Raw genomic sequence first — 17,883 nt, 5'->3', positions numbered from 1 at the left:
GGAAATTTTTGGTTTAGGTACCTTGAAAGTGTTTGAAAAGTGCTTGAATTTTACTCTTAAAAAGCTGTACAAACCCTGTGTTTTGTTTTATTTCATGTCAGGTCAGAATAAACGAACGTCAGGTCCAAAGACATCCTGGTTGTGGGTCCTTCCTTCACGCAGGTCTTCAACGCAGAATTTCACCGGTCACATAAACAGTCAATCTTTTGTCAGACTGTTCTGACTGGCACCCAGTTAAACTTACTCAAACCCTACAACACACACAAATAATGATGAAAATGGAATGTGAAAAAGGAATGTGTCAGCCATGGATTCAAAGAGATGTAATGCTGAGCCTGCATTTTGACTTATTGCCTCCAAATTAACAAAACCCAAGGGAGCAGCAGTTTTGTTCTGTTTCAGAGAATACTTGATTAACAGTGATGTTTCTTTAAACCCTGTTGTGAGTCCTGCTGCTGCCAATCAAAGGTTAAAGTTACGAGCCTTCTCTAATGTTTTCACCCACATCTGTGTGTGTGTCCGTCTGTCCATCTGTTAGCAGGATATCTCAAAAAGTTGGGCACGGATTTAGACAAACCTTGATATGAAGGTTGGTTATGGGCCAAGGAAGAACTGATTAACTTTTCATGTTGATTGGCCAAAAGTGGGTGTGGTGGTGGGCGTGGCATATCACCAAAAGGTTCATAACTGCCTTGCGGGGTGTTGTCAGACATGGAGGAGGTCTGTGCTCTACTGAGCACATTTCCTAGTTTTTATCTTGGTTGATCTCAATTTTGCAACAAAAGTTGCAAGGGCTTGCTGAAGTGCAGCCCAAGACAAAGAATATGCCAGTAATGTAATACAGATGGTCAAATCCCCAGTAAACAGTTAAAGTTTGTCCATTTAATTCATATCTATGGCTATGAAACAGCCATAAAATTAAAACTCTCTAATATAATATGAACCCTCATCATGTGCAACCACCTTTCACCTAAAATGATGTGTTGACAGTATTAATTTAAATCTGTAACCACATTAACTTTCCCCAAATTTTCTCCCCATTCCTCTTTATTGTTCAAATGTGTTTTTATCCTGGATTGTGTCCAGACTAATTCTGGTCACAATACAATCCTTACCACCTCCAGATCAGACATGAAACACCAGATAACAATGCTGCCAAAATCTGATTCTATGATTAGGATCTACCTATCATATGCCATATTTTATTGACTGTTTTAGCCTGTCCCAGTCTGTTAAAGGGCCTACCGATGAAAAAGGACACACTTTGGACCTTGTTCTATCATCTGGTATTTGTCTTGACTCAGTTACTGTAATAGATTACTCTAAGGCTATTGTTTTTAATGTACCCATATCCCAGCCTGCTCCTGTACGTTGTACTTGTGTCTATTCACGTGTTTTAAATTCAAGCTCTTCAAGTAAGTTCTCTCAGGCATTTCTAACAACATGCTGAAGCTCCCCATCAGCAGCCTGAGTGAGGAGTTCAAGGTGACCCGTACAAGAGAGGTTCTGCAGTACCGGGAATCTTGCGACCCAAAAGTCTCCCAGGCTGGCATTGAAGTCAGGACAAGAAGGAAGTGGAGGGCAGTAGAGGCAGTGGAGAATGCAGAGTCTTGGTTGCAGCACAGCGTGCTGGTGGGGATGGTGACCTGTGGAAGAGCTGGCCTTGGTAGCATTTCAACACCATGCTACGACAAGGCCCAGGGGAAGTATGGGAGGAAGCTGGTCCAGGCAGAGGTGCGTGCAGCAGTTGAGGAGGAGCGAGCCAGCAGGATGGTCAGGATGAGGCAGCAGGGAGCTTGGACAAGATGGGAGCAGGTGGTGGAGTGAAAGGTCTCATGGCCTGAGCTCAGGAAATCCGAGCCTCAGCGCATCAAGTTCTTAATCCAATCGGTTTACGCCGTCCTACTGAGACCGTCCAACCTATTCAGCTGGGGGAAGATCGATTATCTAGCGTGCCTGCTGTGCCTAAAGAGGGTCATAGGTGAAGTAGTGCTACCTGGGCACAAGCCGGGGCTTGATCAACCCTGGCTGGGTCGTCTGGGTGAGGGTGTCTGATGTTGTGAGACCCGAAACACCCGATGACCCAGGAACATCACTGATGATGTGTCCAGGTGTATCACAAGACGTATGCTTAACCACCTTCACAGTTTCAAAATACAAATTATGGTTTAAGCAAGGCACTTACAGTACTACACCAGTAGATGGAAGTATTATTTGTGTAACTATTCTTTATTATTATTATTATTATTGTGCCTATTCTTATATGCCAATATTTTTCATATGTCTGGAGAGTAAAACTCATGGCTGCTTTTTTATATAGGAAAATAGGCCTTTCGCCAGTATGAAATAAATTTTTAGGCTACTCAATTTCTAATTTTTCAACAACTTTTTGATGTGTATTGATGAAAGTGTTGATGAAAACATAATGCACATATGTGTCAGCTGTAGGCCTTAAACCAACATCAAAACGCCATAGCCTGCTTCAGAACTCCTGCTTTTGAATATAAAGAACACAATCAAATTAGTGTCTGTGTATTTATTTGTTAAATACAATAGATACAGGGGTAAACAGAGGCATATTACTTAATTATATTAAATATTAGGTACATTGCCAAAAGCACTTGAGTGAGCAAAACTACAAAAAGAATTGCGCGATTAAATGATAAACAGTAACGAACTATAAGTTATTTAAAAAACATGGCAGGATTCTTCAAAAATCGTGAATTTACTGTAAGGAATTCTGGGAATGCGCGTTTATGCACGCACTCATCTCACATTTCCTATAGCCTATCTTACAGTGTTATAAAATAATAGGAAATAACCAGTATGGATAACATTTGCTAAATGTCAAATATTTATACATTATACATTTGTCCATTAAATAATTTTGGGAATGTGCTTTTACGCACGCACTTTTCACTCTCCTCTCCTCTCTTCAGCCTACTTCTCCAATGGGAAAACTGAGGCAAGGCGTAAATGGTGATTCGTAAATGTAAACTGAGGATTGTACTTGCAAAACAGGAGTTGCAATCCAATCAAAAGCTAGTCAACGTTTGAAATGATAAATGCACAAATATTCTGGACTCTATTGCTCCTATGAAAATAAGGACTTCCAAGCCAAAGTCATTGCCCTGGCTTAATGAGCACACTCTAAAAAGAGTGTGTCGCAAAGCCAAGCGTAACTGGAAATCATATAAACTACAGGTCTCTTATGAGATCCTAAAAAGCTTTATGTGCACCTACCAGAAAGCCGTTAAAGAAGAAAGAATGGCTTTGTTTTCTCAAAAAATTGTCAGAACTCAAGGGTGTTAGTCAATACTGTTAATCGTGTTGTCAGCCCCTCCTCTCATACTGAATGTTCCCCTATCAAACACTAAGAATTTCTCACATTCTTTAACAAGAAAGTTGCTGACGTCAGAGCTCAGATTGTTCCCCCCACTCAGTCCATTTCTGTCATCCCTCTCAACATGATGACCACGTTTGACAGTTTTGAGCCCCTATCTCTTTTTAAGTTTAAGAAAATTGTTACAAGTATGAGGTCAACATCTTGTTCTCTTGATGTGCTTCCTACTCACCTGCTTAAAGAGGTTTCTAAATCTGTTGGTCCCAGTATTCCTTCTATTATTAATAGCTCATTAAGTATTGAAATGTTCCATCCAGCTTTAAACATGCTAATGTACATCCCTTTCTAAAAAAAAAAAAACAGTCTTGATCCTGCAGTTCCAGCCAACTACAGGCCCATCTCAAAACCTCTGTTTTTATCAAATCTATTAGAAAAAGTAGTACTCAGTCAATTGTTGAAAACTGAAGATTTTCGAAAAATTTCAGTCTGGGTTCCGCTCTGTGAATAGCACAGAGACAGCACTTCTTAAAGTCACTAATGACCTTCCATTGCTCTATTTTAGTTCTTTTAGAGTTGAGTGCAGCATTTGATACTGTTGATCATGATATTCTTTAAGGTCATCTTGAAAACTGGGTTGGTATCTCTGGCTCTGCTCTAAATTGGTTTAGATCCTATCTGTCATGTAGAACTTATTCTGTCTTGTCAGGTACCTCCTCATCCTGCTCACATTACATGTTTCGTACCTCAAGGTTCAATTTTGGGTCCAATTCTCTTCTCCCTATATACGCTCCCATTAGGTCACATAATTTGTGATCATAACATCTCCTTCCATTGTTACGCAGATGATACACAGCTATATGTGCCTATCATTCCCAATGATCCTCATGGACTAGCCTCCCTTCGCAACTGCCTAAAAGACATTAAAAGTTGGATGTCCCAAAACCATTTGCACCAAAATGACAATAAGTCTGAAATATTGCTAATTGGCCCCCCTCACTCCATCAACTCTTTTCAGAATGATCTAGGTTCCTTGGGACTTTATGTCAAAACTTCTGCGAGGAACTGCGAGGTGTGTTTTTTGATCAGGACCTTAATTTAAGAAGCAGGTTAAGAAAGTTGTTCAGACTTGCTTCCTTCATCTTAGAACTATTTCTAAAATCAGAACATTCCTGTCTTTTAATGACTTGCAAAAAGTTATTCATGCTTTTATATACTCTCGCCTGGATTACTGTAACTCCCTCTATTCCTGCCTCACCCAGAAGCAAATCTCACGCCTTCAGCTAGTCCAAAACGCTGCTGCCAGAATGCTAATTGATTTAAAAAAACTGTACTTATCACTTTTAAAGCATGTCTTGGACAGGCCACAGACTACATTTTAGATCTTTTAATTCCTTATGAGCCTGTAACCTGAGGTCTGCAGGAAAGTCTCTCCTAGTTGTTCTTAGATCCAAATTCATTTCAAGAGGGGATCGAGAATTTGTTGTCAGGGCCCTGAAAGTATGGAATGCGCTTCCCGAAGAGCTCAGATTAGCTAAGTGTGTATTGACTTTTAAAACACTCTTAAAGACCCTCTTTCTTAGTGTTTTTTTTTCTTTTTGCTCTATGCATTCTCACGTTACCATTTGTCATTTTACCCTTGTTTTTCTTTGTGTTGAATTGTCACTGTTTTACTACTGTTTTATTGTGTTGTGTTGTGTTGTTTTATTATTCTTTTTATTGTGTAAAGCACTTTGTAACTTTTGTTTTGAAAAGTGTTATATTAAAAAAATGTATAATAATAATAATAATAATATTGTTATTATTATTATTATTATTATTACTATATATAATCTATCCTGGCCTGATTGGATGACAAACATTTTAGTCAGTAGTCAAGTTATCCTTACAACATGAAAAGAGATGTAAAAAGAGTTGAATATAAACAGCAGTGAGTGCGGCCCATCATCCACTGGGACGAGTGTCCAGCTTCACTCCCTGAGGTGGCTGTTGGCCAGGAGACACTGCAGTCCACAGGAGACACTGCAGTCCACAGAGCCTCGGGCTTTAAAGGCCAGACAGAGACCGACAGTTACAGCTGTGATGGTCTGTGTCAGGAAACACACAGGAAGCTCATTCTGTCCAGCTGTGAGTGTTTGAGGTAAGAGACACTTTAACTAAATGTTTCTGCATTCAGGTATGATGTGTTTCTTGGAAGCTAGCTCGTGTTCACACATTGAGTATTGTATAAACACTTTTTATTATTGCTGCATTATTGCTATGCTACGATTACTTAAGAATGTAGTACTTTTTAAAGGATAATTCCGCTTATTTTCAACATGTGCCTTCGTGTTGAGAATGTGTGAACATTTCATGGCTTACTGTAGAGCTTGATGTATCTTAGCTGTAGCTTCAGTTCTATACACACACACACACACACACACACACACACACACAGGGCCAACAGGTAATCTCTTATAGCTGAATCCAGAAAGTGATTAAAACACATTAACACTCACTGCAGTCAGACCTTCCTGCATCCAATTACCAATTGTCCATTGCCTGAAACTCTATATTGCAGTATTAGTTATGTTATTTTAAGAAGCATGAGCTAGAACTCAAGAATTCTGATGCTGTGTTCAGTGCATATTGGATTTTCTGTAAATATGACTTGCTGACTGGGAAAAAACATTTACATCAACCTCCTAGTGGTAATGAAGCAGAATATGTGGGGATTTTTTTGCGCCTCTGTTATTTCCCACCTGGCATCACAAATTTAGGAAGTGAATTTTAAAAATGATCAGTTCTATTCACACTAATCCAATCTATTGATGTGCTATTTAAAGACATGTTCAACTGCAGTGTGGGTGTTATTGTGTTGAAAAGATGGTTTTTAATCACTTTTTGGGTTCAGCTGTTGGACATGACGTTGGCCCTGTATGTGTATATTGGACAGCAGTGCTCCTGTTTAACTGAAACCACGTCAAGAAAAAACAACAGGAAAATAAGGGCCATGTTGAAAATGACCGGATTTATCCTTTAACTATTGACTGTTGGTTGATGTCTCCATAAAATGATTTCTTCTCTGATTAATTATTGAGGGAATGATTAGCTAAATATCACAACATCCTCAGTGGCAGTGGTGTAAAATGAAGACACCACAAATCATATGGCAGTTCTCAACTCCTGCCATAGAACTACATAGTCGGAGTGGAGCAGTAGATGTGTATGTGAAAAAAAATCAAGCCCATTCCATGTGAACAGGACAAATTTTGGTTTAATCATGGCTGGTGATTCTTTTGAATAAATCTAAACCATTTGTGTGAAATTACTGTGAAACATCACTGAAAATAATAATTCCACAAGCAGTGTGCTATTTTGTCATGGTAGATTATCTTAAACATTGCAGTAAAATCTATTTAAGAGCTTATTCAAGAATGCATCATAATGTCCGGGTATTTTTGCAAATATAAGAATTTGAACTAAACAGTTTTCAACAATAGGAGAGGTTTGTTCTTTGTGTCCTGAAGAAGTAAAAAGCAAGCAGAAACATCAGATAGCCTTTGCTAAACAGGAAGTCAGTCGGCTGCTGATATTTCTGTGAATTCTTGGCATGATTTTTTTCTAATAAAATTTTTTTTTTCTAATAGCAGCATCAAATCACCTTTCATTGTCAGATCAAGCAATTTTCCTATATGAGCTTCATGTCATTAACCCAATATGTGTTATATCTGCTTTTTCTCCACATATTGTAAACAGTATGATTTCATGACATCTCTGTTCAAATAGGAAAAAAAGGAGGAGAATTGTTAGACAACATGTTTGTTTCCCTGGTGAACCAAACATAAGATACATAAGTTACAGGTGAAAATTTGACTGTTATGAACCTTTTTCACAACTAGGAAGACACTCAGATGATTGGGCATGCCAATATATTGAATTCCACACAGTTGAAGCTAGTTTTATTATGAGAAATATTTTATTAAATGAAGAACTCTTCACCTATAAGTTCCTTACTGTATATGAGTATGGTTCATTGCCTTGTGGAACAGATGTGAATCATCTTTTAAATCACTCCTAAAAACAGACTTTTATCGGATCATGGTCTGATTTTAGCCAAGTTTGCCTCGTTCATTATTGCATTTTTTTCATCTGATTTTGTGTTACATTTGTCCTTTATTTTATTTATTGTCATTTGTTTGTGTTTTTATCTGTTTGCTATGCTTATTTTATCAGTACTTTCAGTTTAATTTTACTGTTTTCTTCCTTGCACGTGGTCCTTGTTGTGAAACACTTTGTAACTTTGGTCTTGAAAAGTGCTTTATAAATAAAGTTTATCCAGACAGATGGAGCCAGTGCTCTGTTTTGAGTCCAGGAACACTTCCTGTCTGAGGACCATCTATCCTCTGTCTGTCCGCGTCTCTCTCTACCTGTTCCTGGGTGTCATGGTCGTCTTGACGGTGTGTGGGAACGTTCTGGTCGTCATGTCGGTTGCTCAGTTCAAGCAGCTCCACACTCCCACCAACTACCTCATCCTCTCCCTGGCCGTCTCCGACCTGCTGCTGGGGCTGCTGGTCATGGTTCCCGGTATGATCCAATCTGTGGAGACCTGCTGGTATTTTGGAGATGTGTTCTGTAAAGTCTCCAATAGTGCTGATGTCTTGTTGTGCACAGCCTCAATTCTAAATCTGTCTTTCATATCGATTGACCGATATTATGCTGTTTGCCAGCCTCTGCTGTATAGAAGTAAAATAACTGTTAATGCTGTGTTGATCATGATTCTGGTCACTTGGAGTGTTTCGGCTGTAGTGGGTTTTGGAATGATCTTCCTCGAGCTCAATATTTTGGGAATTGAGGAGTTCTACTATACTCATGTTGCATGTGAAGGAGGATGTGTTTTGTTTCAGAGTGGAGTATCAAGTACAGTCTCATCGCTTCTCTCCTTTTACATTCCTGGCGTTGTCATGCTCGGCATTTACCTGAAGATTTTCCTGGTGGCACGGAGACAAGTGCGCAGCATCCACAACACAAAAACATCTGATCCGTCCCAAACTAAAGCCACCAAAACACTCGCTATCATCATGGGGGCATTTCTTTCTTTTTGGACTCCTTTTTTTGTGTGTAACATCATTAATCCCTTCATCAGTTACTCGACTCCATCGGTATTGTTCGAAATACTGTTGTGGGTCAGCTGTTTGAATTCTACTGTGAATCCTTTGGTGTACGCATTCTTTTACAGTTGGTTCAGAAAGGCATTTCGAATGATCATTTCATGTAAAATCTTTAATTCTGACATTTCAGACATAAAACTGTTCACAGAATAAATCTGAAAAATTTGGCATGGCAGAAAAAATAAAGCTTATTACACGTTTCTTTCTCAACAGTCACTGCTGATGTCTCCATTAACAAGACACTTATTCCTCAATAACAATAATAATATAAATAATAATAATAATAATAATAATAATAACAATAAGCTGCTTTATATAGCATTTATCAAAACAGAGTTACAAAGAAATGACTGAATAGAAATAAGAGATAAAATGTGAAACAAAATACATGGAATAAAACATTCCCGTACATTAAGCATAAACATGCACAGATCCTGTACAGACCCACGGCATGTGTGTTTAATTCAATTCACTGCACTGAAGCATTATGACACGGTTATCAGTTAAATAATTCCACTAACGTCACTTAAATACCACAGGTAATAACGTTACTTAACATTAAAGTTCATAGGGCAACGGAAGACGTGGATATATGTAAATTAACAGCAGAGAGTGGGGCTCAGTGTGGGAGCCAGGGGCGTCACCACGGTTTGAATACATTTGGGGCTCTGCCCAAGTAATGTGGGGCTGAACCTGGGAGGGACATTCCATGTATTTTACCTTACAGATCAAATTGGGCAGCATTTGGGGCACTTTACTGCATTACAAGCCAAGTTACAAGATGCTTCACATTAAAGAATCCTGTAATGTATACATCACTATACAGTTAACTTAAATCTTAAATTGATGAAATTAAAAAATGTATAACATACCTCTCTATTATAACAGAATGGAATTGTTTTAAATAATTATTATAACTTGGCACCAACAGTTGCAAACATAAAATAAACAGGTAAAGGCTGTTGTGAAGCCATGGGTGGATCCTGTCTAGATCTGGGTTTGGTTGGTGACCCTGACTTCCTCAATCTCTTGTTGTCCTTGCTAAGATACTGATAGAATTGACAACATTAACATTACTTGTAAAAAAAAAATACAATTAATTTGGTTCATATTTTACTAGCATCTCCCTGTTTGAAGGTGATTGTACCTGAGTATCACTATTTTGTGCCACTTCCCTCAAAACTGGCTCAACTTCCTAATGCTAGAGGAAACATGACGTGACCAAAAAGTCAGCTCTCAAAATATTATTCATTAATATTTATACATGATTTGATTCTGATTGGCTGGAGGGGGGTTGATTAATTTCAGATAACCACATGACTTTGACATAGGCAAGGCAAGGCAAGGCAAACTTTATTTATATAGCACATTTCATACACAAGGCAAATACAATGTGCTTCACATAAAACAGAAAAAAATACATAAAATGACATTAAAAACAAAAAGAAAGAAAGATGTTGAGCAGTCACTCTCACACTAGTGACACCTCTGGTCAGCCAGTATAACTTCTCTGAGAGTGACTCCCTCAATTTTTCCTCTCAAAAAGGAAATAAATTTATATGAGATCTTGAAGGATTCTTCGAAGGATTCTTCGAAAGAGCCCAGAGTCTTTCTAGTGGTCTTACCCCACCCTATAGGCAGGCCCCACAGCCCCTATAGGACTTGTAAATGTTCCTGTAGAACAATACACAGATTATCTAAACAATTAAAATTATAAACTTTAAGAAATCCTTCAATTCTCAATACAGGTTTGAGGATCCCATCAGAGCGGATAAACTACTCACCAGAGTTCCTCTAGACTCCTGTTGGGATCCTGTTTGTGATGCCAATTCATGAATAATTTTGCATAAAATAGGTAAAACATAAATAAAATAAATAAATAAAGATAACACCTGTTACATCTACATACAGATGATTTAGCAGAAGGCCACAGAGAAAAGGAATGTTTTGAGCGGACTTTTAAAAGAGCTGATAGTGGGAGCACATCTCAGTGCTTCTGGAAGTTTATTCCAGTAATTGGGAGCATAATTACTAAAAGCAGCTTCACCTGATTTAGTTTTCACCCTGGGAACAACTAACAGACCGGTCCCAGATGACCTCAGAGGTCTGGGTGGCTCATATCCTAGGAGCAGGTCAGAAATGTATTTTGGAGCTAAGCCATTTAGCGCTTTATAGACAAGCAGCAGAATTTTTAAATCAATTCTATGGCACACTGGAAGCCAATGCAGTGACCCAAGAACTGGTGTAATGTGTTCTGTTTTCTTAGTCTTAGTCAGAACTCTGGCAGCAGCATTCTGAATCAGCTGTAAACGCCCCAGAGTTTTTTTGGGGAGACCGGAGAGAAGACCATTGCAGTAGTCTAACCTGCTGGTAATGAAAGCGTGTATCAGCTTTTCTAAATCATGTTTTGACATAAGACCCTGTACTTTGGTTATATTTTTAAGATGATAAAAGGCTGATCTTGTAATGGTATTGATATGTTTGTCAAAATTGAGGTCGGCATCCATAATAACACCAAGATTCCTAGCTTGGTCTTTACTCTTGAGAGACAGGGAGTCAAGGTGAGCCCTAATTGTCTGTCTCTTTTCCTTGGTACCAAAGATAATTACCTCAGTTTTGTTTTTATTTAGCTGAAGAAAGTTTTGGCACATCCAGTCATTAATTTCCTCAATACACTGAATCAGAGAATCTACAGGACCAAAGTTGCTTGAAGAAAGAGATATATAGAGCTGAGTGTCATCTGCATAATTGTGATAGTGAATGCTATTTTTCTGTATGATATGTCCTAGTGGAAGCATGTAGAGGTTGAATAAAAGAGGGCCAAGGATTGATCCCTGTGGAACTCCACATGTCATACCGACCCTTTCAGAGACAACGTCACCGATAGACACAAAGTAGTTCCTGCCTTGCAGGTAGGTCTTGAACCAATTTAAGACCGGGCCAGAGAGTCCAACCAAATTTTCTAGTCTATCTAATAATATTGTGTGATCAACAGTGTCAAATGCAGCACTAAGATCCAGAAGTACAAGGATAGAAAGCTTGCCTGAGTCTGTGTTTATACGAAGATCATTCACAACTCTAATAAGGGCCATCTCAGTGCTATGATGGGGTCTAAATCCGGATTGGAAATGGTCAAAGTGGGCATTTGAAATGAAATAGTTGTTAAGCTGGTTGAAAACAATTTTTTCCAGGATCTTACTAATAAGATCCTGGATCCTGGACATAGTAGTCCTTATTACTGGTCTAAATTAATGCACCATGTTGAGACTTTCTTATGAACTGAATATTATTGTGTACGAGGGTACCAGTTAGGGGATGGGCATCACTTTTGTAGCATCAACAGTTTTAGCCAAACCAGGAACACACTAGAGGGCATCTCTTAGTCAGAGTCCCCCTCTAGAGGCCATCTCACGAAGCAAGATCTCACTAAGCATTAACTGACTGACTGCCTGACTGACTAACTGAATGAATGCATAACCTGTTTGCCGCGTGATGCCCTCAGCTGCACAGTGGGAAAAATATTTCTTCCACCAGCTTCTACTAGTACCAGCACTATTACTACTGCTACTGCCACTGCTACTACTGCTACTACTACTAGGCCTACTGCTGCTACTACTACTACTACTGCTACCACCACTACTACTACCGCTACTACTGCTACTGCTGCTACTACTACTGCTACTACTCCTACTACTACTACAAGATACTACTACTGCTGCTACTACTACTACTACTGCTACTACTACTACTGCTGCGACTCCTACTACTACTACTACTACTAATACTACTATTACTAGGCTACTGCTACTACTACTACTCCTATTATTACTGCTACTAATATTACTACTATTACTACTACTCCAACGAACGCAGGCACATGACTGGAAGCTAATATGGCCAACCATTAGCTAACACAGCCAGCACAGTTAGCCATGTTAGCTCCCAGGAGGGTGCTTAAATTTGTAGCATACATAATCTTTCACTCACCCCGGGATAGGCTAAAGCTAGACGTCTCAGTATCTGTAAAATTGATTGCCCGGCACTTTACGGTCTGGTCTGTATGGAATGTAAGCTGCTGTCCCGTTTAAATGTACCATTTAAATGTCAATAAAGAAAATAAACATGGTCACATTGTATGAATTATTGTCCACTTACACCCGCTTCATATTACAGGTCGCGGTACTATGTAAATACATATGAACGCAAATATGTTGTTGTATAATTATTTTTTGTTAATGAACAGTTCATACATTGTTAGAAATTAACAGTGCAATAACTAAATGGTAAGTTAGTCCAGTTAGACAATAACATCATTTAAGATCAAATAATGCAGCCACATTACTGTGTAATAGCCATTTGTTTACATCTAATTAGGAATAGGCTAGTTCATATGTTGTTAGGGACCTGTAAAATGAAGGGTTACCCTAATTTCTTTTCGAACTGAACATTAGCAGATTTTTGTGAAGATTATTTTTTTTGTTGTTGATGAAGAGAACTGAACTTTGATAGAACTGTCGGACTGATTTGTGATTGACTGGATTACTTCATTGTTTTGAGGTTTCATTTGGAGTACCAGGAAAACCCAGGAAAAAGTGTTGTTTTTTTTGTGGTACGTTATGAACTCTTTCTTATTTTGATCTAATACAATTATTACTTGAAATTGAGAATTTTGTGTTGTTTCTGCTTATTTATCTTATGTTGAGTGTTTATTGCTATTTATATTGCAAAGCTACATTCTATTGAATACAAATTATCTTCTGCTTGGTTATAATTATGGTTCAGAACATGATGTACATGGATATTCAATTCATTCAATTCAAACTTTATTTCAGACTCAGGGTCCAGATAAAAAAAACAAACAGGACATAACATACAATGAGTTACATACAAAGGATCAATAAAAGATCATGGTTTAAAATATATATTAATGTCTTACAAAGAGACAACTGTACCAATGTCTCCACAGCTGGGATTGGTAGCGTGTAGAACTAAACCTTATGTTTGATAAAACCAAGATGATTTCATTTACAGTCATTAAGCCGACAAATAAATTTATACATGAGATTTCTTAAAACAGCTTGGAAAGTATTGACTCCTGCAGCCACAAACATTTCACTTGCACTACACCATCTAGGTCTTTTAAGTAGTATTCTCATGGCATCATTGTAAGCTACTTGAAGTCTCTGTAAGCTTGCTTTTTTGTAGTTTGACCACAGGTGTGCAGTATAGAGCGGTGTACAATATGCTCTAAACAGAGACACCTTCACTCCATCTGTACACATACTAAACTTGCGTGAGAGAATGTTTGCTTGTGCATACATTCTGCGGCATTGCCTATATATATCATCATCATCTGTCATTTGTTCTGTAATAAAATGACCAAGATATTTTATCTTATTACAGACCCCAAGATACAATTTGAAGTCAGGAAATTTTAGACATTTGTCCTCTTTGGTTCTACAGATCAAGACAACACTCTTACAGGCATTGTATTTGATATCATGTTCCACCCCATACACAGTACATATAGTAAGGAGCTGCTGAAGACCAGCGCTACATGGACTAAATACCACAAGATCATCTGCATACATAATATGGTTCACTAAAGTATTAGCAATCATGCACCCAGTATTACAGGCTTTCAATTGCTTAGACAGATCATCCATATATAGATTAAATAGAATTGGGGACAAAATTCCCCCTTGTCTGACACCATTGCTAACTCCAAATGGGGCTGAGACACTATTGCCCCATTTTACTTGCATAGTCTGGTGGGCATACCAGTAAGCCAGAATTCTCACAATGTATGTGGGCACCCCTCTTTGGTTCAATTTAACAAACAACTTTCTATGATTAACACGATCAAAAGCTTTGGAAGCATCGATAAAACACATAAGAACTGATGAGTTTTGACCTCTATATTTGTTTACAATTTCCTTTAAGGCATATATACACAGGTCAGTGCTATGTTTAGCTTTAAAACCAAACTGGTTATCTGTGGATTTAATAAACTCATTTATTCTATCCAGCAGGATTCTTTCTAGAACTTTTGACAGTATGCTGGCTAAAGCTATGGGCCTGTAGTTATCTAGGCTGCATACTTTACCAGCTTTGTCCTTAATAACTGGCACTAACAGAACAGCCAGCATTAAGTCTGGTAACAGCCCATGAATCATAAATCCAGTAAAACAAATAGCAAGGAGAGGAGCTATCCTCAGACTGGCATATTTAAGGTGTTCAGCAGTAATGTGGTCTAAACCACTTGCTTTGTTATCAGATATCTTGTTCATGGCATGGTACACCTCATGTGACATAATCACCATTGAATCATTACTCTTCATTTTGTCCGCCTTGTACAAATCACTTTTGACAGTTAAATAAGGTACTATAATGCTGTCGCCATAACTCAGCAATATTGTCTGTTCCAGAAATTCCATCTACAGTGCATGGTTTACAGTTGTTAAGATCTCTCACTTCTTTCCAAAAATCAGTAGCATTGTTACTTAACAGCTTCTTAGCCATGGAATCAGCCCTCATGGCTTGCTCATTTTTACAAATGAAGCGAATGGCATACTTATATCTTGCATTAGTGAGGTTCTTGTACTCAAGCACATGCCCTTGTCTGGGTCTGCCTGCCATAGCCCATGATTTAAAGGCTTCACGGGCTTCAGCATGATACTTAGCTACATACTCGTTCCAACCAGGTCTGATGTTATGTGTCTTATTTTTATGCTTGTAGTAGGGCTTACTGCCTTCATACAAAGCACTTACTATATCATTATACATGGAGCAGAGATCTCTCCTGTGCTCCACATCCTTACAATTAACGTCACTACACATAATTGCATCTCTAGATAGATGAATATTACTTAAGGAATTGTCTGTATGAGCATAATAGGCTAAAATGTCCTCCTTTGTAAGGGTTGACCAGTCCAGTTTTTCTGTGTTGACACTATTTCTATTCCTAGATAGTACAGGTAGATGTTCAACATTTATTGACATAGCAAAAGGTATATGATCAGTTGTTGCTACCCCATACAAAATGCTCATACACCCCAATGAAGCATGTGCATCAGCTGTAGTAATACAATGGTCCAGCCATGACGTAGTGTGCCAGGCTTCACTAATGTATGTATAACTATCTGTAGGCAAAAGCACTTTGCTTGACAATATAAAATTATTATCTTGACAGAACTGGGCCATGTGATTGGCAAATAATGAGTTCCTGTCTGAGACATCCGCATTCATATCCCCAGTGACATATACACTAGAAGAAGTATTCTCTTGAATAAAGGAATTAATGAAGGCAAGCCTATTTAGATATTCATCCTCATTCTGACGGCAGTCATAGGGTGTATACACATTTAGGATAATGAATTCCTTATCATTAAGACTAAATTGTATTGCAATACACCAGTCAACACCAAGCCTGACCACATTTATCGATGAGTCAAGCTTCTTATTCCATAGAATAGCCACACCCCCTGGTATTCTACCTCTGACTATTCCCATGCTAAGGTCAGTGGTAGACTCCCCAGCCCCATGAAAGTTATCATTAAACAAGTTTAGTTTTTCCAAGTCTTGCTTTGCTAAAAATGTCTCTTGCATACATAGTATGTCACAGTTCACCAAAAGGTTGTCAACAACTATACGGCGAGCTTTATCCCCTGCGCTCTGGCCCATACGCAGGCCACGACAGTTGTATGACAAAACCCGAATAGTCATTTAGCAAGACTAGTGATTGCCCATAGCACCAGCAGGCACACTCATTCCCCCCGCAGCAAGTGCAGTGTTTGACCCGATAACTCCAGCCCTGCGCGGCTCATAATAGCGCCGGACAAATGCCCCTTCTGGCCACAGCTCCGGATTGTACATTTCACCAACCTCATTGCATTCCGCAGATACTTTAAATGAGCCGATTCTACTGTGTACAGTGTCAATCTTCTGGCAGGTGACCTCACGGCCAAGTTTTTCTTTGAGATACACAGATAAAGTTGCAGCGTCTAGGTCTGGTGAAAACTTCGTAGCAAAAACACTCACCAGCTTAGTCTTGACCATTTTGATGCTACCCACCACTCCGGTCCCAACAATAGACATAACGTTGCCGGATTTCTTTTTCTGTCCAGAGATAACAGTATGCGATCTTGACTGAGCAGCAGCGTTCTCTGAAACATGTATTAGACATTGGCCATTTTTCACAACATTACTCCACTTTGGAGAGCGTGGCGAAGACGTCAATCCCCTGGGACCTTTTGCTGTCGTAGCCCTCTCCACGTCCAGAGCGGAGGCCCCCGCCGCAGCCCTCTCTCCGGCGCCCAAGCCCGAGGCTCCCACCGGCACAGCCCCCAGTGTTGCACCATCCAAGCCAGCGGCCCCAGCCATCGCGCCCCCACCAGTGCCTCCGACCAACGCCGCCGACGCATCCAACCCATCGCCCCGAGTCAGGTCAGTGGAGCGCTCCAATGCACCCACTCGGCGATTGATCTCCACAACGATAGCACGAAAATCTTCACTTACATCAGCCTGTAGCTGCATCGCGTGCTTCAGAGAACAGACCTCAGCATACATCTGCTCCATTCTCCCAAGTAGGCTCGAGACATCCATGTTGGTAAATGTCACCGGCGGCAGTTCATCCAAGTAATGAGAGACAAATCTGGGAATGTTCTCCCCACACTCATTCATTACTTTAAGGCAACTTTTTACGTTGTTGACGTCTTTCTGTGACCCTTTATGGGAAATGCACCGCTGTGTAGTAGGGCAAAGTTCAAACAACACTCTTCAAGGACTCTATCCACTCAGAGTCGAAAGTGTTCACAGCCAACAGGACGATCTCGTCCTGGCTTAATGTCTTAATTTTTACAGCGAGAAAGTTAAGCAGCTCATCCTCCACAATTACCTTGCCGTCAACAGTCTTGTAAATCTCAGGTTTTATTCGAGACCGGCTGAAAACAGGAGCAGCCGAGCCTCGACATGCAGTGTCCGCCATGGGGTTTGTTTGTGGGGTTTGACTCTTGACTCTGACTAAACAGTCAATCTTTTGTCAGACTGTTCTGACTGGCACCCAGTTAAACTTAGTCAAACCCTACAACATACACAAATAATGATGAAAATGCTGAAGACCTAACATGGAATGATAACAGCTCTCTGCAAAGCTGTTAAAATACCAAAGGAATGTGTCAGCCATGGATTCAAAGAGATGTAATGCTGAGCCTGCATTTTGATTTATTGCCTCCAAATTAACAAAACCCAAGGGAGCAGCGGTTTTGTTCTGTTTCAGAGAATACTTGATTAACAATGATGTTTCTTTAAACCCTGTTGTGAGTCCTGCTGCTGTAACCTGCCAATCAAAGGTTAAAGTTATGAGCCTTCTCTAATGTTTTCACCCACATCTGT

At 39.4% G+C, this 17,883-nt stretch overlaps 1 protein-coding gene across 1 annotated transcript; it reads left to right on the top strand.

Moving 5' to 3' along the window:
- The first annotated feature begins 1,443 nt into the window (after positions 1-1,443).
- LOC139660554 (trace amine-associated receptor 1-like) lies at positions 1,444-17,019 on the top strand. The gene is made up of 4 exons (XM_071538727.1): positions 1,444-1,773; positions 5,338-5,480; positions 7,653-8,630; positions 16,755-17,019. The coding sequence occupies exons 1-4, from the start codon at positions 1,444-1,446 to the stop codon at positions 17,017-17,019; spliced, it is 1,716 nt and encodes a 571-aa protein (XP_071394828.1).
- The last annotated feature ends 864 nt before the right edge of the window (positions 17,020-17,883 follow it).

The sequence above is a fragment of the Centroberyx affinis genome, unplaced genomic scaffold (assembly GCF_046629955.1).
Source record: "Centroberyx affinis isolate AG114_WGS23_722 - 3 ecotype Tasmania unplaced genomic scaffold, CSIRO-AGI_Caff_v1 ptg003336l_1, whole genome shotgun sequence".
NCBI lineage: Eukaryota > Metazoa > Chordata > Actinopteri > Beryciformes > Berycidae > Centroberyx > Centroberyx affinis.
The sequence above is the reverse complement of the archived record's forward strand: the minus strand, read 5'-3'. Positions and strand labels throughout refer to the sequence as shown.